The sequence below is a fragment of the Esox lucius genome, chromosome 10 (genome assembly GCF_011004845.1).
Source record: "Esox lucius isolate fEsoLuc1 chromosome 10, fEsoLuc1.pri, whole genome shotgun sequence".
Classification (NCBI taxonomy): domain Eukaryota; kingdom Metazoa; phylum Chordata; class Actinopteri; order Esociformes; family Esocidae; genus Esox; species Esox lucius.
The window spans coordinates 19,510,242-19,538,119 of record NC_047578.1 but is presented as its reverse complement, the minus strand read 5'-3'; the positions used below and the strand labels follow the sequence as shown (position 1 = coordinate 19,538,119).

Genomic DNA, 27,878 nt, shown 5'->3' with positions numbered 1-27,878 from the left:
ATAGGTAAAATACAAATTGCCAAAAAAAAGAGAACATTCAATGTGTTCTTCTCTCCAAGCCATGGACGCCTGGTTTAGCAGTGACCACTGCTGAATAGATGACATGATTCTTGTCTGCTCCTTGAACTCTTGATCTTTCCCTCCAGTTCTGCCGACCCAGAGATGCATACTGAACCTCAGTGTCTTCAAGCTGCAAAGGATTCTCACACACAGAAACATACAAATATTTCTATTTAAATTGGAAAACTGGTGTCAATATTTGGTTTGTGATATCCATTTGTACTCACCTGATCCACATCAACCTGTGTGTTTTCAGACCCTATAAGACAAAATATTAACAATCATTTATTTACAGTTAGTGCTATACCTGAGTGTTCACACTAGACACAAACACAGTAAAGACATTTTACCTAGATTTAACCAGCACACACTTGTTGTCTTGAGTTCAATTCCTTCCTGCTTGCATCCTTTCATGATAGGGAATACAGTAATAGTTATATAGCAAGTTCTGGAAAATGTTGCTTTGCTGAATAGGCCAATTTTATAGCTTAGTAAAAAAAGCTTGTATGCAATTATGAGATCAGAACAGTTTTACCTGTATTGCATTTCTTTGTTCCTTTCTTCGGTCTTCCAATCAGCAAAATGCAGAGCAGACCAGCCAAAATCATCACAATGCAGAGCCCAATGACAGCTATCAACACCACAACTAAAAGACAAAAGCATGAAGCACAATTGATTAGAAATTGTTACTTCAGGATAAGTTTATACTCTCTGTAGTCTAGCATACAGGTTTGCTGTATCAACAGAAAGATGAGTGGCACTTACTGCATGTTCCAGTTTTTTATCCGTCATATTCTGATTTCAATAACATACCCTTGATTTTTCTTTTAAAATGTGTTTTATTACAAAGGCAGTCAGAACTGGTCTCAGAGGTAGATGAAACAGTAGTTCATCAACCTGTGTATATTGACAGAATACAGTCCATTCGTTAAGTATTCAGGCCCCTTCCACATTTTATGTTACAACCTTATTCACAAAAGGATTTACTTCATTTATTCCCCTCATCAATTTACACAAAATACCCCATATTTTAAATGTTTGATTCACTCAGAAGTTTAGTTGAAGCACCTTTGGCAACAATCATAACCTCACGTCTTCTTGGGTATGTTGCTTCAAGCTTGGCACATTGATATTCAGGAAGTTTCTCCCAGTCTTCATGTTAATTTTTCCCTTGCCCTGGACTGATCTCCCAGTCCCAGCCGCTGAATATCATCCCACGTTATGTTGCCACCACTATGCTTCACCATAGGGGTGGTATTGACCTGATGATGAGTGGAGCCTCCAGACATGACACTTGGTATTCAGACCAAAGAGTTCAATATTGATTTGACCAAACCACAGAATCTTGTTTCTCATGGTTTTAGAGGCCTGGGTGTCTTTTCGCAAACTCCAAGCCGGCTGTCATATGCCTTTTACTGAGGAGTGGCTTCTGTCTCGCCACTCTACCATCAAAGCCTCATTAGTGAAGTGATGCAGAGATGGTCCATCGGGAAGGTTCTCCCATCTCCAAACAGGAACTCTGGAGCTCTGTCAGGCTCCATCTCCCTGTATTGCTCAGTTTGGCTGTGTGGCCAGCTGTAGGAAGAGTGTTGGTTGTTTACATTTTCTCTCAGTGATGATCAATGGAAACAGGATGCACCTGACCTCAATGTTGAGTGTCATAGCATAGAGTCTGAACACTTGTGTGGAAGAATATATAGTATTAATGTATGAATTTTGGGTTAAAATGTATAATAATTGAAGACTATGTAGTATTGTGAGAAAAGAACAATTGAGAAAGTGGGTGCGTTATGTTTTGCAGAGTTGAGGTTATACAAGAGTCAATTGTAAGAGTAACAAGAATGCAAAATCAGACAGATGGGATGTCATAGGACAGACTGCACACACACTTTACACTCATGAGTAGGAGACAAGTCAAGTAACCAACTTTTTCCATAAATGGAAAATGACTAGAACAGAACCAATTGGGGTAGCAGGCTGGATCTGCATGTAACTGAACAGGAGTGTGAGAATGGAGAATTGTTATCAGATTGGCTTTGCTTTTGCCAGTCAATCAGAAACAGAGGTGCCACTGCCTGGGAGTGATGAAGCACCTAAGGACATGTAATGGCAGAGTAGAAACGTTGAGAATAAGTTGGGTGAATGGAGGAGAGGAACAGAAAGAGGGATTGAGCAGTCAGTACGGTACATAGGATGTATTTCTGACTGTTCTTTGCAATCCATCTCTATTGTCATAGATTCTGTATGTTGGTGTGAACAATTGCCTGCAAGCTTGTTTTAAAATAAAACAAGTTAAGGGAAAAAGACAAATACCTGGTTCTGTGCATTTATTGTGTGTCCCAATGTTCTGACTCGACCCTCTGACCTAGGGCACGAAGTTGGCCAGAAACAAACTTTGTCATAGGTAAAAGTGATATTTATTTTTAAAATGTTTAATAAGTTTGCAAAGATTTCTGAAAATCTGTTTTTGTTTGGTTATTAAGGGGTATGGTATGTTGAGTGATGAGTAAAAAAAATTATGTAATACATTTTAGATAAAGGTTGTAACATAAGAAAATGTGGAACAGGTGATGGGGAACTGAATACCTTCCAAATGCCTAAAAGCAGAAACAAGTTGCATGGGACTCTTTAATAGAATTAAAGTAGCTCTCATAACTGAAAAAAACATGTATGGTATGTTTTTAACTCTCTGTTACTGTCCATACATGTTGTGGTGTCAGCTCTAGATACAATTAAAACTTCATTTCAAAAATTTTATTGTGCTGCTGATTGTACTTCTGTGCTCTCCTTGAAATAAATTCCCTCATCGATCCCAATGTTCTTTTCATTGAAGCGGAACACTGAGCAGAATGTTAAAATCCTGTTGTGTGGCAATGTAGCAGGAACCACTTTTCTGAATTCCATTAAACATATCAATAAGACAAATTCATGCTATAATTTGTAAAATGTAGTTTAAATCAAGGGTAATTTCACTGCTGCTCTACTTACCTATACATATCTGTTAATATAGTATTGACACACCATATGTGACATCAAAATTGTACATTTCCCAATGTGATTCCCAAAGATTAGCAATTCTGCATTTAACTTGTAGAAACGAGCCATCTATTTTCCGGGTTATAAGCAAACCACCATACCTGGTTTGCTTATAATAGCAATATCCAGCTGTTGTAATGGGGAATTATCAGAAGCAGCACTTGCTCAGCTGAAAACAATTAGCTTGCTAGAGAGTTACAGAGAAACCGGTCTTCTGACCAACATGATTACCTACCACTTTTGTGATGGAGCAATCAGCGAAAAAATTGCCACAATAACTGGTACAAAACATGATTGATTCATTGATTTTTTTTATCAGACAGAAAGATCACACAACCAATGGTTGTACATTTCCCTTACAAATTTTCCAAAATGCTGCTAGAGTGCATAATTATGTTTGAAACTCCTCTAATAATATACACACACACACACACACACACACACACACACACACACACACACACACACACACCTAAAGGATTATTAGGAACACCATACTAATACTGTGTTTGACCCCCTTTCGCCTTCAGAACTGCCTTAATTCTATGTGGCATTGATTCAACAAGGTGCTGAAAGCATTCTTTAGAAATGTTGGCCCATATTGATAGGATAGCATCTTGCAGTTGATGGAGATTTGTGGGATGCACATCCAGGGCACAAAGCTCCCGTTCCACCACATCCCAAAGATACTCTATTGGGTTGAGATCTGGTGACTGTGGGGGCCATTTCAGTACAGTGAACTCATTGTAATGTTCAAGAAACCAATTTGAAATGATTCAAGCTTTGTGACATAGTGCATTATCCTGCTGGAAGTAACCATCAGAGGATGGGTACATGGTGGTCATAAAGGGATGGACATTTAAACGATGCCCAATTGGCACTAAGGGGCCTAAATTGTGCCAAGAAAACATCCCCCACACCATTACACCACCACCACCAGCCTGCACAGTGGTAACAAGGCATGATGGATCCATGTTCTCATTCTGTTTACGCCAAATTCTGACTCTAACATCTGAATGTCTCAACAGAAATCGAGACTCATCAGACCAGGCAACATTCTTCCAGTCTTCAACTGTCCAATTTTGGTGAGCTTGTGCAAATTGTAGCCTCTTTTTCCTATTTGTAGTGAAGATGAGTGGTACCCTGTGGGGTCTTCTGCTGTTGTAGCCCATCCGCCTCAAGGTTGTGCGTGTTGTGGCTTCACAAATGCTTTGCTGCATACCTCGGTTGTAACGAGTGGTTATTTCAGTCAAAGTTCCTCTTCTATCAGCTTGAGTCAGTCGGCCCATTCTCCTCTGACCTCTAGCATCAACAAGGCATTTTCGCCCACAGGACTGCCGCATACTGGATGTTTTTCCCTTTTCACACCATTCTTTGTAAACCCTAGAAATGGTTGTGCGTGAAAATCCCAGTAACTGAGCAGATTGTGAAATACTCAGACCGGCCCGTCTGGCACCAACAACCATGCCACGCTCAAAATTGTTTAAATCACCTTTCTTTCCCATTCTGACATTCAGTTTGGAGTTCAGGAGATTGTCTTGACCAGGACCACACCCCTAAATGCATTGAAGCAACTGCCATGTGATTGGTTGATTAGATAATTTTTAATGAGAAATTGAACAGGTGTTCCTAATAATCCTTCAGGTTAATGAAATATATATATATATATATATATATATATATATATATATATACACACATACACAAATTTTTTTAAACATTCATTTTTAAATACTGCAAGAGTGTGAATATTTTTGGCCACTGTATATTGATTATTGGTTAATAATAGCAATAAGGAGGAACTTGCATTTATACGACTAATTCATCTTAGTCATGATATCGGCCAAAGAACAAACAATCTTGTGCTCTTTAGTTTAAATAAATTGTTAAAAAATATGTGAATGCCTACCTGCTGTACATTGTTGTAGAAATACCTCAAAAAGCAAAAATAGGGGTTTGAAACATACTATAGACAGAAAACTTACCATTATTTAGGCTTCTCTGTTTGTTCTTTCTCTCAACATCTGAAAATATGTAAAGAATATTGGTTTTGGAAATTACTTGTTAACAGCATACAGTTTACATCCTGGAATGTACAGTGCCTTTGGAAAGTATTCAGACCCCTTCACTTTCTTCACGTTTTTGTTGTATTATACAAACCTGTTTCCAAAAAACGTTGGGACACAGTGTAAAATGTAAAGAAAAATAGAATGCAATGATGTGCAAATCGTTTAAACCCTATATTAAATAGACAATGGTACATATCAAATGTTGAAACTGAGAAATTGTATTGTTTCTTGAACAATATATATCCCACTTTGAATTGAAAGCCAACAACAGATTTCAAAAAAGTTGGGACAGGGCAACAAAAGACTGGAAAAGTTGCATAATGCTAAAAAATAAACCTGGAGGAACACAACCAATTAGGTTAATTGGCAACAAATCAGTAACATAATTGGGTATAAAAAAGCATCACAGAGAGAATTAGTCTTTCAGGTATAAAGATGGGGAGGGGTTCAACACTTTCTGTAAGACAGCACAGGCAAATAGTGCAACGATTTAAGAATAACAGTTATCAAAATGAAATTGCAAAGAGTTTGGGAATCTCATCATCTATGGTACATAATATCATTAAAAGATTCATAGAAACTGGAGGAATCTCTGTATGCAAGGGACAATGCCAAAAACCAATATTGGATGTCCTTGATCTTCGAGCCCTCAGACGGCACTGCTTTAAAAACAGGCACGAGTCTGTAGTAGACATCACTGCATGGGCTCTGGAACACTTCCAAAAACCATTGCCTCCAAACACAGTACATCACTGCATCCACAAATGCAAGTTAAGACTCTACCATGCAAAGAAGAATCCATATATAAACAAGTCCCACAAACGCTGCCAACTTCTCTGGTCCTGAGCTCATTTAAGATGGACTGAGGCAAAGTGGAAAATTGTCCTATGGTCTGACAAATACTGGATTCCACTTCCTCCACACTAAAGAGGAGTGGGACCACACTTTCAAAATGTCACTGGCCCAGATGGTTGTCCCAACGTGCTTCAAGACCACAACCATTGTCCCTGTGACAAAGCAGTCAACCGCGTCTAGCCTGAATGAATTTCGACTGGTAGCACTCACCCCCACAATCATGAAGTCCTTCGCAAGACTAGTTCTGGCCCACCTTAAGTCCTGCCTCCCCCCAACACTGGATCCCTACCAGTTTGCTTACCGGTCGAACAGGTCTACAGAGGACGCCATCTCCCCGGCTCTACATTCTGCCCTGACCCACTGGGACAAAACCAACACCTATGTGATAATGGTATTCATAGACAGTTCAGCTTTCAACACTGTCATCCCCTCTAGGCTGGTCAAGAAAGGCTGCAGCCACGCCCCAGTCTTCATCGATGGCACTGAGGTGGAGCGGGTGTCCTCCAAGATCCTTGTGAACTTCTACCGCTGCACTATCGATAACATTCTAACAAACTGCGGTTTTGTTTAGCAGCTGCTCCATAGCTGACCGGAAGGCCCTGCAAACCGCCAAGCACATCACAGCTTCCTGCCATCACAGACCTCCACCGCAAGCGGCATCTGTGCAGGGCGCACAGGATCATCAGGGACTCATCACACCTATGCCACAAAGTGTTTGCCCTCCTTCCATCAGGCAAGCGGTACAGGTCTCTTCGGTCCCATACCAACAGTCTCTTCCCATCTACTCTAACCCTGCTGAACTATGTGACCCAGAGAACTCTGTGACCCATCACTTACCATAACTTGCCCTCCTCTCAGGTCCTTGTTGCACTACTCCCTTGTACTACTCTGACACCGCCTTGCAAAGCCTGATAATGGAAGTTTTCAGTTGTTACAGGTACATGTCTACCTCAGGAACATGACCGCTGCTATCTCTGCATTTCAGTTGCACATGCACCTTGTACATTCAATTTGCCTCTTTGCACATTTGGAATTGCAATTTGCTTACATTTTTACAGTTGTTACACACATTTACCTTGGGGACCTCAGTGCTGCTATCTCTGCATACCGGCTGCTCATGCTACCTTATTATTTTAATCCTTAATTTGCCTCGTTTCCACATCTAGAACGCCATTTAGAAATTGCCATTTTGAACTATTATCCCACTTTCTGCCATCTATTTACCTTAATTGCACATTTAGTATTGCCATTTGTACTGCATTTGCCTTCAATGCACATCTACACATTCCACTTGTAATATACATGTACTTAATTCCTGAAAATACTTAGAAAATAAATGTTCTGCCCTCCTCTGTTGGCACTTCTGGTTAGATGCTAACTGCATTTCGTTGCACTGTACTTGTACTGTTCAATGGCAATAAAGTTGAATCTAATCTAATCTAAAACCACATTCTGCACTTATTACAACAGCATGGCTCTGTAGTAAAAGAGTCTGGGGGCTAAACTGGCCTGCCTGTAGTCCAGACTTTTCACCCATTGAAAATATTTTGTGCATTATGAAATACAAAATATGACAAAGGAGACCCCAAACTGTTGAGCAGCTGAAATCCTATATCAAGCAAGAATGGGAAAACATTTCACTATGAAAACTACTGCAATTGATCTCCTCAGTTCCCAAACACAGACACTTACAGAGTATTATTAAAAGAAGAGGTGATGCAACAACGGTAAACATGCCCCTGTCCCAACTAGAAACGTGATTCTCGCATCACATTCAAAATGGACATATTTTTCTCAAAACATGTTTCTCAGTTTCAACATTTGGTATGTTGTCTTTGTACGATTTTCAATTAAATATGGGGATAAACTGGTTTTATTTTCATTTTACTCAGAGTCCCAAAATGTGTGACAATGGGGTTGTAAGTAAATGGTAAAATACTTAGATATCCACTTTGTTAGAGTATTTGACTGTGTGCCAATGATTTTGTCCTATCACCAATGGTGTACCCCCTATTGACTACTTTTCTGCATCTATTGTGTACTTCTTGGCATTTGTTTTGCTCTTTGTTACCTGTTTCCATAACAACAGTGGTACTCTGGATATTGAGATGATCTGGATTTTCTATAATAAAAAACATTTTGAAGTTAGTAATTTGATTTCCTAACCCAACCAAAGATTTCCGAACAACAGTAAAAAATATATTGTTGAGCCTGATGTTTAAGCAAATATCACTTTCGGATTAAAATACAAGGTTAATTAAAGACTTAGTAGAAGGGGAAAACAAGAACAAAATGCAATTTGGAATCTGTTACCTTTCAACACTGTCACATTGTTTGACAAGTTCCTGTTACAAGTGTATTCTCCAGAGTCCCCTGGCTGCAGATTAAGGATCTGCAAGGCATCATCATTATAGGAAAATCGGTTATGGGGGTCCTCCCTCTCCTTTTTCACAGTCCCATTTTTGAACAGAGTCAAGATGGCTTGTTTCACATGACCATGTTTCTTGAAGGCCCACTTCTGCTTGTGTTTGGCAGATACTTTACAGGGGAGCAACAATGCTCTGCCTGAAGAAACAGCTAAGCTTTGACCTGTGGGAAGATATTTATGAAACGGTAACAGATCTGGGAAATGTTTAGAGATGTCGTAGGCACTGATAAAAGAAAGTGTGTTTATGTTTCAGTTTAAATTCAGTAGTTTAATTTTATTCTTGTCCTGCTTAAAATGTAAAATTGTTTCAAGCATTATTAATCACCCAGTGGTCAACTTAATCCCAATTTCATGACATTCAATTTGTGCCAATGACCTTGCCTCATGGCAGATACAGACTCAACCAGAAGGTTTTTGCCAGGACATATGTGCTTGGAGGAGAACGCAATCACCAGCAAAAAACCACAATTGAGCCTGCAGGCATCCAACCTACCACAATAATTTACTAGTGCGTGAAGAACAAAGACAACCCATGTCCAACATCAACCTCATACAGTGTTAAGCCCATTTGCACTATTGGAGGCAATGATGCAGCTGCACTGTAAGGCAGTTACTTTCCAGTGGTCCATTGTAAAACCAATATAATACGAAAACACGAGTCGTGATCAGGTGAGTCATGCCACTCATGAACTGTAACCTGTTCTCATACCTTTCAGTACCTGCACTTCTGCCATTAACTGGTTGTTGCAGTGGTAGTGCCCAGAGTCAGAGAGTTTCAGTTCTTTAATAAGCAGCGATCCATCAAGCTGGAGTTTATATTTTTCGTGGTTCAGGTAAGTCACCATCCGGCCTTGTTTTGTGACTATGATCCCATGGAATTCATGTGTCCACTGGAAGTCAACGGCGCCGCTGCAGGCCAGGTAGAGGTGATGATCCTCAGGTACTGAGACTCTTCTCACTGACGGCAGACATAACAGGTCAACAAAGTCAAACTTGTACTGTGGGAACTACAGATATCTAAGCATGTTTGATGTGCTTTTGAGATTATGGGCATAAAAATTATGAAATTAGGCTTGACACAACACATGAGAGTACTAACTGAAACTGAACAAAAGACAATAGGTTGGACATATGATGCCCATTACTGACATTCTGTCCATACATCCTGTATAGCAGTTGTTCTTAAAGTTGGGGTCACAAGATGATTTCTAGAACAAATACATTTGAATTATAAAAGTGCTATTTTTAATAAACCTGAAAAATGTAATACTGTATATAAGGGGGAACACAACTACACTGCTCCAAAAAATTGAGGGAACACTTAAATCTCACATCGGATCTCAATGAACAAAATAAAGATCAAAATCTACTGTACATTGTGTAATTCGTTGAGAACAAAATTACATAACAGCAGTCAATAGAAACCAAAATCACCAACCGATTGAGGGTTGGATTCAAACTAACGCCAAAAATCTTAGTAAACAATTGAAATCCCAGGCTGTTCCAACTTGCGTGAATTTCATCCCGGCAACTCATAATGTGACTCAGTAGTGTGTATTGCCCCCAACGTGCCTGTATGTATTCCCAGACGTCTGATCAGGAGGCCACATGAGACCGGGCATTGTCCTGCACCAGGAGAAACCCAGGGCCCACTGCACCAGCATAAGTTCTGAAAATGGGTCTGAGGATTTCATCCTGATCACTAACAGCAGTCAGGATACCGTTGGGTAGCTCGTGAAGGTCTGTGTGACCCTCCAAGGATAAGCCTCCCCAGACCATCACTGACCCCCCATCAAACCGGTCATACTGAATGATGTTGCAGGCAGCATAACATTCACCATGGCGTCTACAGACTGTTTCATGTCTTTCACATGTGCTCAATGTGAACCTGCTCTCATCTGTGAGGAGAATGGAGTGCCTGTGGCAATCCTCCATGCTCTTGAGACTGTACTGGGAAACACAGCAAACCTTGTGACAGGATGTATGGATGTGCCACCCTGGAGGAGCTGGACTACCTGTGCAACCTGAATGAGCTGCAGGTACCACCTCATGCTACACTAGCAAAATGCAAAACTAGAGAATAATCATTCAGGAAGGAAAAGGAGAAGGCAATTCTTTTTCCGTTTTCACAAAAACGAAAACTGGTTGGATGAATCTGTTTCGCCGGTTAGCAGTAGCCTATTTACAGAGCCACACTTAAACAGTTCCTGCTAGCAAATAAATATACCCAACATGGATCGGTGGCTTTTCCGTAGCTTTAAAAACGAGACAACATTAAGTGACAACAGTCTCTCAATAGCAATCAACTTCCATCTGACAGAACCCAAGTGGTTGGTAAATCTTTTGTATATTTGACAAACTTACACATTGGCTTCTTAACTCATCACTACAACGCACAAATAAAAAATATAGGCATATTGTCATTGTCTGATAAAATCAATGCATTCACAAAAATGTTAAAGGTGACGATGTCGTAATCAGTGGCATAGCGTGATGACGCTGGGCCGTGGTGCCACCTGTCCTTACAGGGCAACACATTAAATGAGTAAGTTGCTCAGACTTTACTTACCAACCAGTAAACATACCTGACAGAACAAGTCTTTAATATGTAATAGCTGATAAGGGTTATTTTACTAGTTATCTTCAGTATGATCTACTGAACGTGTCTATGTGTGTGTAGTGTAGTGTGAGGCCTTTAGTTATGTGTGCATGCATGTGCGGGGGTTGCAATATTTGAAACATTTGTTTTTGGGGGTCGCGAGTGAAAGAGCTTAAGAACCCATGCTGTATAGAGCTAGGAATGTTAATACTGTATGTGTATGTGACGGTCATACAACTCTTGGATAGACCTATGGACACTGCAAAATACACATCGGTATTATGTTGGATACACATTTCTGATTGGAGGATGTATAGACTATATGATCACTGACTGCCTCCTATGTATTTTGGCATAAAACACTGTGTTATCCTTTGATTGTTGGAGAACATGTAATATCTACCGAACATTTTGTTACAGAGGCTTTTAAAGACTTTCACCCCTGACTTTCTGGTTTTATGATTTTGTTTATTGATCAAAAGTGGACAATTTCTAACATGCTTCATAGCTTTTCTGTACTGAGACAAATGTGCAGTAGAATGGTAGATCAGAGATGTTTTGTGATAACATGACTTGCATTATGTTTTCTTCAGTGGCTACAGTGGCATTATATAGAGGAACATCAATTTTTGTCTACCAACACATGCAGGGCTGTGTGTCATTCATATCTCCCTAGTCCATTTTGGTCCTGCTTCCTGATCCACTGTTCCTCTTTATCTAATGGAAACAGCATGTCCATGGAGCTGGCATAAATTTAGCCTGCTTCAATGTTGCTAACTTGTTATTTTTAAAACAACAAACCATTAGGCTATAAAAGTATTTGAGAAAAGGTATTTGGAGAAAAGTGCTGTCAAGATGTTGACAGTGTTTTGACCATCACCTGAACAATCACTGTTTATGGTAATAATAATAGGGAACTATATTTTTAAATATTATACGAAAAATCATTAAAAAGCATCTGAAATAAGTTAAAGTAAAGTAAAATGTAAATATTCCTATCTCCTCTAATACACTATGGTTTGCCCAGTAGTTAGTAGTACTTCTTAGTGTTATAATTTGGAATTGGATGAAAATATAGTATGAATGTTGTACATAGTGTGCTCACTTTAGGGCTCAATCAATGCAAAAAAAGGTTTTACTTTACCTGTAACTTTTCCAAAGGAGATGAGGGGAATCATTAAAAAAACAAAAACAAATATGAAATTGCTCCACATCTTTGACCAAAATTGTAAACAATGCAAATTTATCAGTACAAGTAACTGTCTTCCTTTCTTGTTCAGACCAGACTGAGACGGTTTCTGTGGTCACGAATGACATAGCCACGTTATTGTGACTGATGGGCAACAACGTAGTGGTGAGTGATTGGGAAGCATTGCACTACAGGCATGGGTCAGCAGTAAACTAGATTCAGCTATTGGACATTTTTGAGTGGATGATTGGGTGCGGGAAAATAATGAAGCAATTATTCAATCAGTCAAATGTTTTATATAGCCCTTTCTACATCAGCAGCTATCATAAAGTGCGAATACATACTCAGACGAAAACACAAAAAGAACAAGAACGTTGAAACGTGGCTGGGAAAAACTTCCTAGAAAGGCTGTGAAACCAAGGATAAGCTAGAAAGGAATCGGCTATTGTTAGTGCAAAACTTAGCATAAATTATGAGCATTTTTTGTGGGAATAATTGGGAACAGGTTCCGAGAATATATATTTCTGTTGATTATACAGCAGGTTATTCCAAACATTATTGTTTCAAATCATCCGAAGACAGGTAAAAATAGCCATCTAGTGGTTGTCCAGGCTACCCCGCTGTCAATGTTTCATTTTATATTACTAAAATTATGCACCTTAAAAAGTGACCCAAACAAGGTGGACTTGCTGAATAGAGCTCTATAACCTACGAAATGTATGTCAATGTCCTCAATTACCCTTTAATCCCAGATAGCGGGCGCTGTTTACCATAATGAGACTAGTGTTATGTAATTGCACTCATGATTATAGAGGTATAGTAATTAATTCAACAGTATGAAATTGATAAACAATTTAATTCATTTCATTGGATTTATTTCAAGAGTCTCCCATTTTGTCATGTAAGAGAGTTGTTTATTTTTTTCACCCGTCACGTGAAGATAAAATGTTCAGTTGGTTGAATACCATTGGATAATTAACTTAACTTTGGCATTGTTCGAAAGCAAAAACATTATAAAGGTTGAAGAGGCTCAAACACGGAATGTCTGAAGGGGTAAACTGGAAATATTGAGTCGTTATTTGAGATACAAACTAATTTGTACATCAGTCTGTCGAGGTCCTCTAAACTTCTGTGGATCCTCTCGAAGACGGTCTCTATTTCTGAGCACTCTCAACCATTGGTTTACAGTGCGTCCAATTAGAATAATATTATTATTGCATAGGCCGATTGAAGAATCAATCTAACAAGTCGTTGTTTTGATTGGATCCTATTCAGAAATCGGGGCGTGCTTTTTCCGGAAATTTCGTTTCCTTGTCTGTGTCATCATATGTGCGTGTTTGATGGTGCAGTGGCCGTGGACCGAATGGATATTAGCAAACGAAATAGCTACTGTAGCTGAATATAAAATCGAATGTTTTGCCAAATAAACAGTTTGTTTTATTTTCAAGATCGATGGACTTAATCGTGAATTGTGCATTATAAGTGGTAAAATCGATTTCGCGGATTTGTCTTTTTTGTTTGACCGTTTGTCAGTGAGTCCCCCTCTCTAAACAAACGCCTTTGTGGCTATGACTACGGATTTACTATCTGATTTGGATAGTCGTTTCTTCGCTGATAATCTGCTGACAAGCGAAGATTGGGGTGAGATAATGTGATTGTAATGCATGTTTACTATCTGGACAACATCGATGTTGTGTTCCTTACGACGTTAGTAACTAACCACCGCGTTAGCTAACATTGTCTGCTAGCCTAGCAAACCACGTCGGTTCAGTAATCACCAACGCGTGCAGCTGCCTAGATAGCTAGCTACCGATTCCCTTTTCGAATTTTACCCGGTTGACTTAAAATAGGCAACAAAGTAGGAAAACCAGCTTTGAAACACAGACATTTTGAACGAAGCCGCAGCTTTGGGTGGTTTGCTTCCTCGCGTGAACACACTGGGCAGTAAACCGGATGTGTAATCTAAAAGTGTGAGGGGCTTGTATTGTCAGTTTTCATTTTCAACAGAAAAAGGCTAGATGAGCGCCCATCAGTCTCAGATACCTGCATAACAAATTTTGTAGGCAACTCCTGTCTTGGAAGGCCGAAAAACAATAGTTTTTCTTCTAATGATGGACTTATTCAGACCTGGACACCTGACGAGAGTATAATAAAATACTGCAGCAGGTATAAGAAATAGTTTTGACAGTCAATGACTGGAGTGGCCAACCCCTTGTGTATGTTAGTAAGGCACGATAGGTGGTCGTATATGGCCAACATACCACTGCTAAGAGCTGGTCTTAGGCACGATACATTTCACAGACCCCTTTTTATGAACTGGTTACCAACGCAAGGAGCAGTATAACGTCATGTGAAGGCATTAAGGATTCAAACCACCTGGTTTATAAATTATCTGCAACCATAGGCCTTACTTAGAGACTGAAAATAGCTCTATGGAACATCTTTGTGTCATGCAATTTGCTTGCTTTCAAATAATTTAGAAGACACTTATCCAGAGTGACTTGGTGTGTATGCTTTTTTTTTTGTACGAACTTCCTGTGATCACTCAACCTGATACAGTTCTTTTTTTAGATTTCCCACTTATGATAGACATGTAAAAAAACATTCAATATTAAATTACAAAATGCCACCATAATTGGGATAGCATTTAAATTCAGCATATTTTGGCCCCCTTGATTTTAATATTAATTTGAATAGCTTAGAATTGAGCTCACCCTTGGCTAGTTCATAATCAGCAGTAAAGAGGAAACATTTTCAAACAAAGTAGGCAAGTATCTGATCCATCTGCCACTGAAGCTGGCTCACCTCCTGTCTGAAACTCTCAAAACTCAGTGTGATTCATGGTCTGTTATTTACTGGTAGATCCCTATAAAACCATATAAGGCATTGGAATACATGCCGGACAAGAGGTCACTACGGTACTGTGATAAGGCTTTGCTGCTACAGCAGCTGATACTGAACCAACTCGAACGTGTTTTTCCATGTTAATGAGTTATGTTTGCACTCACTTATTTGTCGGTCTGTCTGTCTCAGATGCCTGTCTTTACCAGTGTGAAAGCATGGAGGAGGGTGAGGACGTGGAGTACACGAGAGGACTTAAATATGAAACATCGGTATGGAAATTGACTTTCTACTCACAGACACAGACTTCATGTATCATCCCCAGTTCATTCAAAGCCATCACTCAACGTCTTTTTCAAGGATTTAAACCTCTAGCTCCCTGTCTACTCAATGAGGCCCAGTTGTTCTTCATACTGTCAGGGTGTTGTTCTTTGAACAACCGTGTTTCCAAAAGTCTGGATGCTGCGTAAAATGTAAATAAAAACAGAATGCAATCATCTGCAAATTATTTAAAACATATTTACAGGAGAAAATAGTACAGACTCAACATCAAATGTTGAAATTGAGATATTTTGTTTCTTCAAAAATATATGCCCACTTTGAATTTAATGCTAGCAACACATTTCAAAAATGAGGCAACAAATAGACTGGAAAAGTTCGGTAATGCTATAAAACTAAACCTGGTGGAATGTCACACAACTAATTGGATCAGTTGGCAACAGGTCAGTAACAGGATTGGGTATTTCGATATCATTCCTGAGAGGAGGGGTTTGTCAGATATGAGGATGGGGAGGGGTTAACCACTCTGTGAAAGACTGCATGGACATATAGTGCAGCAATTTAAGAATAATATTTCTCTATGTCAAATTGCAAATTATTTGGGGTTATCGTCATTTATGGTACATAATATTAAAATCCAGAGATTTCTCTGTATGCAAGGGACAAGGCCGAATACCGATATTGAATGTCCATGATCTTTGGGCCCTCAGACACGACTGCATTAAAAACTGACCCGATTCTGTAGGGGAAATCACTGCATGGGCTCAGGAACACTCCAGAAAACCATGGTCTGTGAACACACAATGTCGCTGCAGCCCCAAATGCAAATTACGCTTCTACCATCCAAAGAAGAAACCCTATGTAAAAAAAGATCCAGAAACGCCGGCGCCATGCCCAAGCTCATTTAAGATGGACTGAGGCGGAGTGGAAAACTGTCCTGTGATCTTACAAATCATAATTTGAAATTATTTTTGGGAATCATGGACGCAACTTCCTCTGGGCTAAAGAAGCGAGTGACCATCTGGCTTATCAGTCCCCAGTTCAAAAGCCGGCATCTGTGATGGGGGTGAATTAGTGCACATGGCATGGATGACTTGCTTATCTGTAAAGGCACCATTAATACTGAACAATATATACATACAGTGGAAATAAAGTCTAAACACCCCTGTGAAAATGCCAGGTAAAAGAATGAGGCAAAGATAAATCATGTTAGAACTTTTTCCTGTTTTAATGTGACCTATAATGTGAACAATTCAATTGAAAAACAAACTGAAATCTTTGAAAAAATGAAATAAAAACTTTACAATAATCTGGTTGCATAAGTGTGCACACCCTATTATAACTGGGGATGTGGCTGTGTTCAGAATTAACCAGTCACATTCAAACTCATATTAAATAAGTAATTACACACCTGCCATCATTTAAAGTGACTCTTGATTAATCAAAAATAAAGTACACAAATAAAGGTTTTTCCTGACATTTACTTAGTCGTATCTCACAGCGAAAGCCATGGTCCGCAGAGAGCATCAGAGGGATTTTATTGTTGAAAGATATCTGTCAGGAGTACAACATTTCCAAAGCATTAGATATACCATGGAACACTGTGAAGACAGTCATCATCAAGTGGAGAAAATATGGCACAACAGAGACATTACCAAGAACTGGACGTCCCTCAAATTGATGAAAAGACAAGAAAAAAACTGTTCAGGGAGGCTTCCAAGAGGCCTACAGAAACATAAAAAAAACTGCAGGAAGTATTAGATGTGTGCTACATGTGACAATCTCCCGTATTCTTCATATGAATGGGTTATGGGGTAGGGTGACAAGAAGGAAACCTTTTCTTACAAAGAAAAACATCCAAGCCCGGCTGAACTTAGCAAAAACAAACATTAAGTCCCCAAAAGCACGTGGGAAAATGTGTTATGGCAGCATCATGCTTTGGGGCTGTTTTTCTTTAGCTGGAACCGGGGCCTTAGGGTGGAGGGAATTATGAACAGTTCCAAATACCAGGCAATGTTGACAAAAAACCTTCAGGTGTCCGCTAGAAAGCTGAAGAGGAAGTTCACCTTTCAGCATGACAACGACCCAAAGCACACATCCAAATCCACAAAAGCGTGGCTTCACCAGAAGAAGATTAACATTTTGGAATGGCCCAGCTAGTGCCCAGACCTGAATCCAGTTGAACATCTATGGGGTGATCTGAAGAGGGCTGTGCACAGGAGATGTCCTCGCAATCTGACAGATTTGGAGCGCTTTTGCAAAGGAGAGTGGTCAAATATTGCCACGTCAATATGTACCATGCTAATAGACTCCTACCCAAACAGACTGATGCTGTAATAAAACCAAAAGGTGCTTCAACAAAGTATTAGTGTAAGGGTGTGCACACTTATGCAACCAGGTTATTTTTTATTTTTCCCCCTCAAAGATTTCAGTTTATCTCATTCTTTTACATCACAAGGACCTGGCATTTTAACAGGGGTGTGTAGACTTTATATCCACTGTATATACAGGTTTTGAGCAACACATGCTGCCTTCCAGACAGCGTCTGGATATATCAAATACATTTTTATATACTATTTTCAATTAAATGTAGGGAAACATGATTTGCACATCATGGCATTTTGGTTTTATTTGCATTTTACGCAGTATCCCAACTTCCTTGGAAACAGAGTTGTATATCAAGTAACCAGTACAGTTACCATACAGGTTGTAATTCTGATTTTCAAATCTCCCTTTGACTTGAACTGTGCAAAATCCAAATACGTTAGTAGCACCTCTAATGAGGAAATGGCCCATAAACTGTAGCCTTCGCAGTGCATAAACGAGCATCTCAATACGCCTTGGAGACAGTGTTTGCTATACCATCAGTCAGTATCCACCTGCTCTGAGGGAAGTGTCATTATAAAGCAGGCAGATGGTGGTTCAGTAGTGACAGTTTGGTGTGTGTGTGGTGCCAAAGTCAAGTAAAGTAACACGAGTAAGGCTACGACTTAGAACACAATGACCTACTGACTAACCCGAACCGGAGTCTGATTCCTCGCTCTCCCTCCCTTCTCCCAGTTTGACAGCGATCTTGTGCTGACTCTTGATCCTGACAATCCCACATCACCATGGAGACACCTGGACGACAACCTTCTTACAGGTATGCTAATCAAGTGCAGTAGGAGGCTTAAGAATGAAATGTCATATTTGTTGTTGTGTGTGGTATATGTTATCGTCCACATAGAAGGCCGATAAAGTAAATAAAACACAAATTAAATAGGACCTAAGAGACCTGGGTGCCAGTTTAAGGACCAAATGTCTACTTTGCAATGTCTGGATTTATATACAGCTTTTAAGCCATTTGGTCTTAAATGATGGTTCCTTTCCGTGGTCATGATTATCAAGGCTGTGGACTGTTGCACCGGTTTAGTAAGCTGTCATTTTAGCTTGACGCGTTGTGACCTTGCTGTCTCTGTTTCAAGGGGACAGTCCTGTATTGAAAGACGAAATGACCATAACGCAGCCTCTGCCAGTGGACATGTGTAAGTTCCTCGTGCGTGCGTGCGCGTGCGGCGTGTGGGTGTGTATGCGTGCGCGCTCGCATCTCAGTTTCTGAATGTAAAATATTCGCCATGTTCTTTTTTGCGTGTGTTTCAGTGTTCCAGGTGAAAGCGGAGCCTCCCTCTCCCGCCTCTTCACTGGACTCGGACTGCTCCATAACGTCGCTCCCAGACTCCCAGGTCAGTCCGGACAGACACCAGGGCCTGTGTCCATAATCAAAATGGGAAGGCTGATCTAGGATCAGTTTACCCTTCCTCTGAGACACTGTGGATTTTAGATGAGTCCCCACTTCTTACCGTCTAAAGCAATATGGACACAGCAGAGCGGAGGTGTTAAAACTCAAAACAGGGGCCATAACTGAAGACAGGAAAGCATATTTGCAAACGATACAGAGGGTTTAAAGAAATGTGTGGTATTTGCCATGTTTGTACATATTGTCCATGAGATGCTATTACCTCTTAAGTTGACAGCCTTGAAGCAGTTTTCTACACTTCTAAAAAAAAACATGTAATCATCACAGTATTACACAAAGTCAATTAAATAGGATATCGATCTATCCAGTTTGGAAGTATAAGCAATTGTGAATCAATTTCAGCCATTTTTGTGCAAATGAAAGTGACAACTGGTGCACTGGGGAGGCAACAGGATTGATAAGTGCCAAATAGTCTAATAAAACCTAGGTAGTTTGTAGTAATATTGAAGTATATTCACTGATGCGACTGAATCATTTGTGTGTGGTAAGCTTTATATATTGCAGTTGAGTAACCAGCCTACTGCTCAAACTTTGCTCTTACATATTCTCGGCCTACATGTGCCCATTTCATGGTGTTTTATTTAGGGGAGCAACAACTGATCGATAAAAATTCACGAGGTCAATAATAAAAATAGTTCACAACTGGATTTTCTTTTTGAAAGGTGACTGCAGTGCTTTGCACGGTAACCTAGTCTAAAACGAGAGTCTGCTTCTCATAGAGCGTCATTAGTTTGGTGTCAAGCAGTAAGCTGCACGTTAAAGTGAAAGGTCTTATTGAATGCGTTGTTGAGTAGTGCTGGTGGGCTATGTATGCATGTGGAGATGGTTTACAGTCCAGCATGCTAACTAAGCATTCCTCACGTTACCGATTTGATGCATCGTGCCATGAGAGAACAAAGCAACCCGCAGTTAACCTCAATTTATTCAATTCTAGGTATGTCGGCTGTGTACTTCAGACTGTAATTCAGATTTTTGTAGCTTAAGATTGCTAACAATGTCTTCCCTTTCTTTTAACTGAAATTAAATTTTAGTTAAAGCATACTAATGTGAATTTGTCATACTGTCCACTTCTTGTTGTGTTCACTGTTCGTCAAAATAGTTTGACACGTGTGGTTTAGAGAGTCTGTGGTGTGAAGGGCTACTTCTCAGTGCTTCAGTGAAGGGCCTTAGAGCGTGTCCAACATGACCAACCGGCAACACAAGGGTGAAACGTTGCTTCTTTTTTGTCTTCACGTCTCTCCTTCAGATTACGGTGAAAGGGGAGAACCCTCCTACGCCTCCCTACATGTTTGGGGACGTGCTGTCCCCGCCGCTCGGCTCGTGCGAGGTCACGGTGGCGTCCCAGTCCCAGCCGACGACAGCCCTCCACGCGGCTGACCCGCTGGCCCAGTCCACAGGTACCGGTACACACAGCGCCAGAAAGGCCGTGCCCGCCCAGAACGCTTCGTATTTCACACCATGGAAGTTTTCATTAAACTAATGTTAGCAGTTATTGGGGGAGGTTTATCGTGCATGGAAGTGGTTTTTCAACGGTCTGTCAGATGTCGTGCTCTATCTCACCCCACCTGGTTCCTCCAGTCCAACCCACAGCGACCACAATCAAAGCCACTAGCATCCTGAGCAGTAAGCCTCCCATTCAGCCCAGGCCTGTGTGTGTCGCGGCGCTGCCCGTCCCCCAGGGCCCGAGCCCAGCCAAGGCCCTCATCCTGCACAGCCTGCCCGCCATGGACCAGAACCGGCCCGGTGAGTTACCGGAACGCATGGGGCGTCGGTCACGCGGTGCCTTATTCCAGGGCTTGTCTCCTAGTTGTATAGACACCAGGTGTTTGCCATTCCTGTGGCCATTGCTGTAAATGAAAGGTTTTGTCATTTTTGGTGGTATTCTGTATTGATGGCCTTATGAGGCTTCATTACCGTTTTTCAAACAGCAGGATATTATGCTAGCTGCGCTAACTCAGATTTTCTTTTTTTAAATAAAACCATTATTGAAATATACAGCTCAGGAAAGAATTAAGAGACCACTGCACCTTTTTCTTTCCTTTACAAAAAAGTTGAAAAGGAAGGTTTTGAGTGAAGAACAGAAGGGTTAAAATTAAGAAACCACTGCACATTGAACACTTCTGTTTCTCACTCAACTTTTTTGGAAAGGGAAGATAAATGTGCAGTGGTCTCAATTATTTCCGGAGCTGTTTAAGGCAGTGTAGTAAACAATCTAGTCTGTACATTTTATGTTTAATATCTGTCCCAGTATTGTTCATGTCTTGTTATTTACTGACTATATTTCCTTATAAATTTCAGTGATGGCTTTTATTGTGATAAAGAAAATCTGAGTGCTGCGCTAATGAAGCCTCGTTTGGCCATCACTAGTATTCTGCATGTTACGGTGTCTGTTAATGTAACCTATGTAACAGCGCAGTTATGTAATAGCTGAGTGAATTTGTCCTTTTTTGGCCCTCAGTGGTGCTTTCCCAGTCGGTCTGTCTTGGGTCGGCTCCGGCCATCGTCAAAATGGAGCCTGTCTCTCCCCCCATGCCCCACTGCCACAGCCCCACGGCCCCGTTCCCCAGCAAACCCATTGTCCCAGCATCCTCTCTGCCCGGGAGCAACTGCCATGACATCGATGTGAGTGTCTGTCAGTCACGTGTCAGTCAGTCAGTGAGTTGGACTTTTTTTTTTCCCCCTCTCTTCAAACATTTCATTGTGTAGCCCCGTCAAGCCGATTGACCCAATGCAAATGTGACTTCCATGTGTGATGCCTTTATATTGTGTGGCGAGAAACCAGACGTTCTCCCAGAACAGAGCTCAAATCTACAATATAGCCCTTTCTATGAATGTCGTAGTCTAATCTGTTGATGAACATAAATCTCTGCCTGAAAACACCACAGCCTATTGTCTTCACTGTCAGATCTTACTCCTTTGCTGTCAGCTGTTCTGCTTTGACTAACGTCCGCCCCCACCCCCGGCTGTCTCAGATGAAGGTGATGAAGAGGCAGCAGCGGATGATCAAGAACCGGGAGTCGGCGTGCCAGTCGCGCAAGAAGAAGAAAGAGTACCTGCAGAACCTGGAAGGCCAGCTGAGGGAGGCGCAGCAGGAGAACGAGCGCCTCCGCAGGGAGAACCAGGCCCTGAGGGAGAGGCTCGCCGGGAAGGAGGTACTGTGGCTGAGCGGGAGGGTGAGGTAACTAGGGCATAAAAGGCAGCGGATGGATGGTAGTGGATTAACGGAACGACACTCTGGGGAGGCCGTCCTGGGAGCTCGAGAGCCAGTTAGACCTCCCATTAGAAAATGCGGCCGGTGATTACATTACTGAGCCAGAGATGTTTGCCTAATGTCTAGGCTTTTCATGCTTTCGTTGATTGGTTTTGAAAGGAAAGGCCATTGAAGCGGTGTCTAAGGAAGGTCACGGAGCGGTCATGTCGGTGTGGTTAACGTTCTGCTCGCTGTTTTCCAGGGAAGTGAGTCTGGCAACAACAAGAGGGCCGTATGTGTCATGGCCGTGCTGCTCTTCATGACCTTCAGTTTCGGCCCTGTCAGGTAACCGTGGCCGGATTCGTGTCCTTCCGCTGTTGAGCAAACCCTTTGGTTTTTCACATTCGTGTACGATTGCTTGTTCAACAAGTGGTGTTCCTCCAGTATCATAGACAGGAAGCTGGAGACGGGGTTTCAGGAAGCGGCGGTCCCTCAGTCGAGGAGACATCTCCTGGAGTTTGACACGGCTCAGGAGCACAGCAGAGTGGAGGAGAGGACAGACCACGAGGAGGACGGAGGAGAGGACAGGTGGAAGGGAGAAGTTGAGAGGGATTCTGCTGATTCGTACCAGTTCAGGTGGGTGGTCTGTAGTAAGTCCAATGCGTCGTTCTGATTATACAGATCTGTTACGGTGAGACATTCACAACTGCCTGCTGTCCGTTTGGTTCTTCCAGTAATGTTTCTCCTAAGATGTTGAACTGATAATTTAGACTGCAGTTGAACTGGTTGGAATTTGGCATCCCACCTTATTTTAATGAAGACATTTTAATGTTCACAGCCGTTATTGCTTTTAAACACTTTCATCCTTTGGAGTTACTGTTGTATATCGTATAAAACTGGGATAGATTTTAGTCTTTCAGAAGGATGTCGCTTCAGTTCAAGCCCTCTGTTCTGATCCGTTTTAAAACGTTCTGTGGTTTTCAGGAACCTGAGTGACGTGTTCAGCGACGTGAAGGACCTGGTCCTTCAGGACATCGACCGCTACTTCACCTCCAACGACTGCAGGCAGTTCAACCGCTCTGAGTCCCTCAGGTCAGCAGCGCCGCGTCGTTGAAAACGCATTCCACCTTCGGTCCGTCTCTGTTGTCTCTCGCCACACAATGCAAATATGCCAGTTACGCCATCTACAGTGCACCTGTGCTCTCAAACGGGACCGTCACCCCATCACATTCAAAGCAGTCATTGTATTTTCGATCCCCAGAGATCCCGCTGTATCGGTTAGCATGCTTAGAGTCAGGTTTCTGTTCTCGCCTTGACTTCTGCCACTGCCCCCCCACCCCACCCCCCCCACCCCCAGGCTGGCTGATGAACTACGAGGATGGGTTCACCGGCACCAGATCGACAGGAAGAAGTCTGGAGGGAAGCCAAAGATAGTGAAAAAAGCCAAAATAGCTCAGGTGCGGTTTAATCTACATCAGCAGTTGTTCCTGTTAAGATTCCCAGGCTTTCTGCGTGGTGTCATTCCATCTGAATGGTTGAGTGCGTGTGACCTAGTTTGTAATGATGTGTAGAATGTTTTTGTTAAAATAAACCGCTTCGGTGGTAGGTGAGGTTGGGCTGTCACACCAGAAAATTGGAGCATATTAGATTGTATCCTGACGGTGTATTTTAAAAACACATTTCTGCTATTGTAAAATGTTTTCTATCGATCTGAGAACAATGTTACTGCAAACGTTGCGCGCATTTTAGATTGCGTTGCTATCCTATGAAGTTATGTCTTCTGACACTAGCCCATTAGCTACATTACAAGTCACAATGTTTTACTAATGTCCTAAGATAGGATGTTACCAATGTGAAGCGTATGCCACTTAATTAATCATATGCCAGTCTAATGTGGATACTCAAGGAAGAGATGTGTGTATTTCTAGAACAGGATACCCATTTGAAAGAATACACAAGTTAATCTCCATTATAGAAGTAGGCAATCTGCAATCCGTTTAATTTGTTTTTTTCCATTGTGAAAATTAAATGACATAAAAAAAATGTGATGTTAGGACTTTAGCAATCCAAAAGAACCTGCTCATGCCAAAGATGAATATGTTAGAAATGCCTGACATGTATTCTTTGGGTACGCCCATGTGTCATTGTTATCCCCTTTTGATTTTCTACAGAAAGCACAGCTGAGGAAGACAAACTTCTCCAGATATCTGCCCATTCAGAGCCATCGGTCCATTGAAAGGTAACCGCCATAGTCTGTGCTGCTGCTCATGCTTCAAGTGAGCAGTTTAACTTTGCATGTTCACTTGTATCATATCACATATCGGTATTTGTGTCACCTGGGGGTGGGGGGGGGGGTTACTGGTATTTCTGGTCCAGACCTAACTTTCGTTTTGCTTTATTTCTGTCACAGTCAGTTACAGGTGTTCCCTGCAGGTCCAGAGATCAGCTACAGTGACTTCATGGACGCCATCGACCGGCGCGAGGACACATTCTACGTGGTCTCCTTCAGAAGGGTAAGATCCGGCCACCGTGGCCGGTCTTTAAGGGAGCCGAAACGGAGCGTGGCTGAAACGCCCAGTGGGCGTGGTCAACCGTGCAAATCCAAACGTGCTGTTCCTAATCGTCCTCTCCCCGCAGGATCACCTGCTGTTGCCGGCCATCAGCCACAATAAGACCACACGGCCCAAGATGTCTCTTGTGATGCCGGCCATGTCTGTTAACGGTGAGTTGGTTTTTCTCTCCGTGTGTGAGAATGCCTGTGGCCTGGGTCGTGCCGAAGTATAGAATACGCTTTTAAAGCCACGGTCTCCCAAACCTTTTGACAAGCCATCTTAATCTCCGAACAACGGCGAAACCGTGAAAGTGAAAGGTTCCGGGGAGAATGCAGAGGTGTATCCCGCGAAATCGCCCCAACTCGCGTGTTTTTGATCCGTCCTGTCAGCTGGCGTGTTCTGTTGTACAAAGCCCTCTCCCTCCCTCTCCACAGAGAGCTTATATAACAAGTCCCAGGGCTTCGAGATGATGATGCAGGTGGACTGTGAGGTGATGGACACGCGGATCATCCCCATCAAAGCCTCGGCCGTCCCCCCGTCCCTCCGCGACCCCCCTCCGGCTCCGCCCGCCACGCACCACCACCATCACCACAGCAACCACACGTCCCTCCGCGGCCGCCACCACCCCCACGCCGGCGGAGGGGCGCCCCCGCGGCAACCCTTACCTGTCGGGAGACAGGAGGCCGAGTATTTCATCAGCCAGGGGGGCGGGGTTTGAAGCTAGCGAGCGTGAACGAATGAGAGAGGGTCTGGTGGGAGAAGGGGGGGGGGGGTTGGATGACTGGGAGATGGGAGGAATTATAACAGACAGTGGGAGAGATGTAGGTAGCAAAGCCGTCAGGGAATTACAGAGGCTGTAGGCTAATTTATTTAACAAACAAGACCGTTACGTTACGGTGCCATGTAGTTAAAACATTGTCTCGGCAGCTGCATTTATTTTACTTAAGTGTAAATCAATTTCACAATTGACTAAGAGAATACCTACTTAACTAAACAAACCTGCTGTTTTCAATAAGAACAACATGGATTTAAAAAAATATATTATTAAAGAACCTGTTGAGTGCTTAGGCACCTGTGTCTGTATGCAAATGTACTGGGAGACAGTACCTGATTTAACCTCCATCTCTCTTTTTCAACTCCACCCCCTATAATCCATTATCTGTCTGAATAATAAATTAAGCAAACATCCCCAGAAATAAATATGTAAATAAACAAGAAAATCTGATAGGCTACGCCATTACCCACATTAAACCCATGCCACTTCACCCACATGAAAAAGACAATGCCTCTTAACTAAATTTCTTAATATATATATATATCTTGTTTTTTATCAAACAGCGACCTGGCAGTTCACTGCACTTAAATATAGCTCAGAAGTAATCACTGAAATATACAGATATTTACCTAAATGACAAAAACACCAGCAGAGAGTGTCTAAATAGGTTGACGTCACCACAAGTTACCCAAGCTGCTTTTAATGTGCCATCGCATAGAATTTCCTGTCTGGATGTTTAAGTTCTAGAAAATGCGCTGCATTGAAAATACTTCTTTCTGGTGTCCACATAAACAGCGTCTGTCACAACTGCTGCAACAATTCCCTTAGTCAGGGCAGCCAAAATAATCAAGTGGGCCTGCCCCGAAAAACATGACCCAAAGCATGGTGGACCGTTAATTCCTCTTTGATGTGGAAGAACCTGCTTTCAATATAATGTTTTTTTTTTTTCATCCCTCATTTACTCAAGTGTTTCTTTTATTTTGGGAGTTACATTCAGCTAATGTTAGTGGACTGCTCATGCTGTCACTTGAGGGCATTTTCTTTTGTAGAGGTAATGTCTGTATATTTGCGTTTTATTGCTCTCCGTTGAAATTCCATTTAGAGGGTTCCTACAGTTGATGCCGGTCGGATGCTAGTCGACAGCTTGGTTCTGTTTTTAGTTTGTTTAATGTAAACGTTTATGGATTTGTATGAGAATTATTTAACTTGTGCTTATTGGTTGTAAATATCTAATTGTGTCTGTTATGTTGTTCCTTAAGATGTATACCTGTATTTTGCTCTGGCCTCTAAACAGAGGTATTGAACTTTCTCCTCAGGGACCATGAGATGTTTCAACATTTTGTTGTAGCCCTGAGCAGGCATACCTGATTCGCTAATTAGCTGACAAGTCTAATCAGGTGTTCTTGCTCTAGAATAGATCAAAAACATGGAACGACTGGGGGTCCCTGAGAGTAAGGTTGAATACCTCGGCTCGAAACCTCTTCATCTTACGGGCACCAACCAGCTGTTCCTTGGCTCCAGAAGTGAGCACAGTAATGCATAGATGTCCTTTGAACTCTTTAGGCTTAAATCTATTTGCGTTGAACACTGATGGCCATGGTGACCATACAATGTGTTGTTTGTATATAGTTGTACATTTCCATCACTTCCTGTTTCCAGTTGCAGATCACTACTTCTATATGTTGCAGCATCAGACTTCATTCACTGTATCTCCATGTGATTATGGAAATTGCCGGCAGATGTGAGTAGAGTAATAACATGATTCTAATTTGAGTCAATTATCAATGTTATCAATTTTTTTTTCATCGCTCTGAACACTGCCATCCTGAGTTTTCTGACAAACATTATAATTTTTTTATCATTACAATGAGATGTGAAGTCATGTTTAGTTGCGAACTGTCTGTGAACTCTTGCTATGGTTTGTCTTTGTTCTGCTGGAAGCACTGCACACACTTTGGCTAGTGTATGTTTGAGGCAATATTGATGTTCTAATGGGAATAATGCCCCTTTTTTAAAATCCTTTTATATATATAAAAAAAATGACTATAAAAAGTCAATATAGTGAAAAATGTAAATCTATAAAACTTTGATATGAAGCTTTACACATTTGTTAGGGGGTGGGGGTTTTGTCAGTGGGGAAATAATGCTTTGTTTTCTTAATCTTAAGGCGTCAGATAAAAGACATTCCCTTCTGCATCTGTTTTATCTT

At 41.5% G+C, this 27,878-nt stretch overlaps 2 protein-coding genes across 8 annotated transcripts; one reads left to right on the top strand and one right to left on the bottom strand.

Annotated features, from left to right (window-relative positions):
- On the bottom strand, nt 1-15,035 carry LOC105028063. Of its 5 annotated transcripts, none has more exons than XM_020050142.2 (9): nt 14,951-15,035; nt 9,158-9,406; nt 8,334-8,609; nt 8,092-8,142; nt 5,082-5,120; nt 596-706; nt 411-467; nt 288-319; nt 1-202 (listed from the first exon to the last, which is right to left on the bottom strand). In XM_020050142.2, exons 2-9 carry the CDS (start codon nt 9,291-9,293, stop codon nt 38-40), a joined length of 867 nt encoding a protein of 288 aa, XP_019905701.1. In that variant the 5' UTR covers nt 9,294-9,406; nt 14,951-15,035; the 3' UTR covers nt 1-37. The 5 variants fall into 5 exon arrangements, with proteins under 5 accessions (XP_019905701.1, XP_019905698.1, XP_010898825.1 ...); XM_020050139.1 differs by lacking the exon at nt 14,951-15,035 and adding an exon at nt 12,192-12,408; XM_010900523.2 differs by lacking the exon at nt 14,951-15,035 and adding an exon at nt 12,192-12,408 and having other exon boundaries at nt 1-190.
- atf6b (activating transcription factor 6 beta) lies at nt 13,567-27,878 on the top strand. Of its 3 annotated transcripts, none has more exons than XM_013132685.4 (17): nt 13,567-13,877; nt 15,270-15,349; nt 18,417-18,498; nt 18,821-18,880; nt 18,996-19,078; nt 20,399-20,549; nt 20,731-20,895; nt 21,611-21,774; nt 22,125-22,304; nt 22,605-22,687; nt 22,787-22,978; nt 23,327-23,434; nt 23,700-23,799; nt 24,514-24,581; nt 24,753-24,855; nt 24,980-25,064; nt 25,329-27,878. In XM_013132685.4, exons 1-17 carry the CDS (start codon nt 13,805-13,807, stop codon nt 25,610-25,612), a joined length of 2,061 nt encoding a protein of 686 aa, XP_012988139.1. In that variant the 5' UTR covers nt 13,567-13,804; the 3' UTR covers nt 25,613-27,878. The 3 variants fall into 3 exon arrangements, with proteins under 3 accessions (XP_012988139.1, XP_012988138.1, XP_012988140.1); XM_013132684.4 differs by having other exon boundaries at nt 21,611-21,807; XM_013132686.4 differs by lacking the exon at nt 18,821-18,880 and having other exon boundaries at nt 21,611-21,807.

Bases quoted from the DNA above. Each gene is read 5' to 3' on its own strand.
- atf6b (XM_013132684.4), top strand. From the start codon at position 13,805: ATGACTACGGATTTACTATCTGATTTGGATAGTCGTTTCTTCGCTGAT. The intron at 18,881-18,995 runs GTAAGTTCCTCG...CGTGTGTTTCAG, and splicing joins GCCTCTGCCAGTGGACATGT to TGTTCCAGGTGAAAGCGGAG. The intron at 23,435-23,699 runs GTCAGCAGCGCC...CCCCACCCCCAG, and splicing joins AACCGCTCTGAGTCCCTCAG to GCTGGCTGATGAACTACGAG.
- LOC105028063 (XM_020050139.1), bottom strand. From the start codon at position 12,261: ATGTGGAGCAATTTCATATTTGTTTTTGTTTTTTTAATGATTCCCCTC. The intron at 468-595 runs GTAAAACTGTTC...CTATCATGAAAG, and splicing joins AACAAAGAAATGCAATACAG to GATGCAAGCAGGAAGGAATT. The intron at 203-287 runs GTGAGTACAAAT...TCTGTGTGTGAG, and splicing joins CACAGGTTGATGTGGATCAG to AATCCTTTGCAGCTTGAAGA.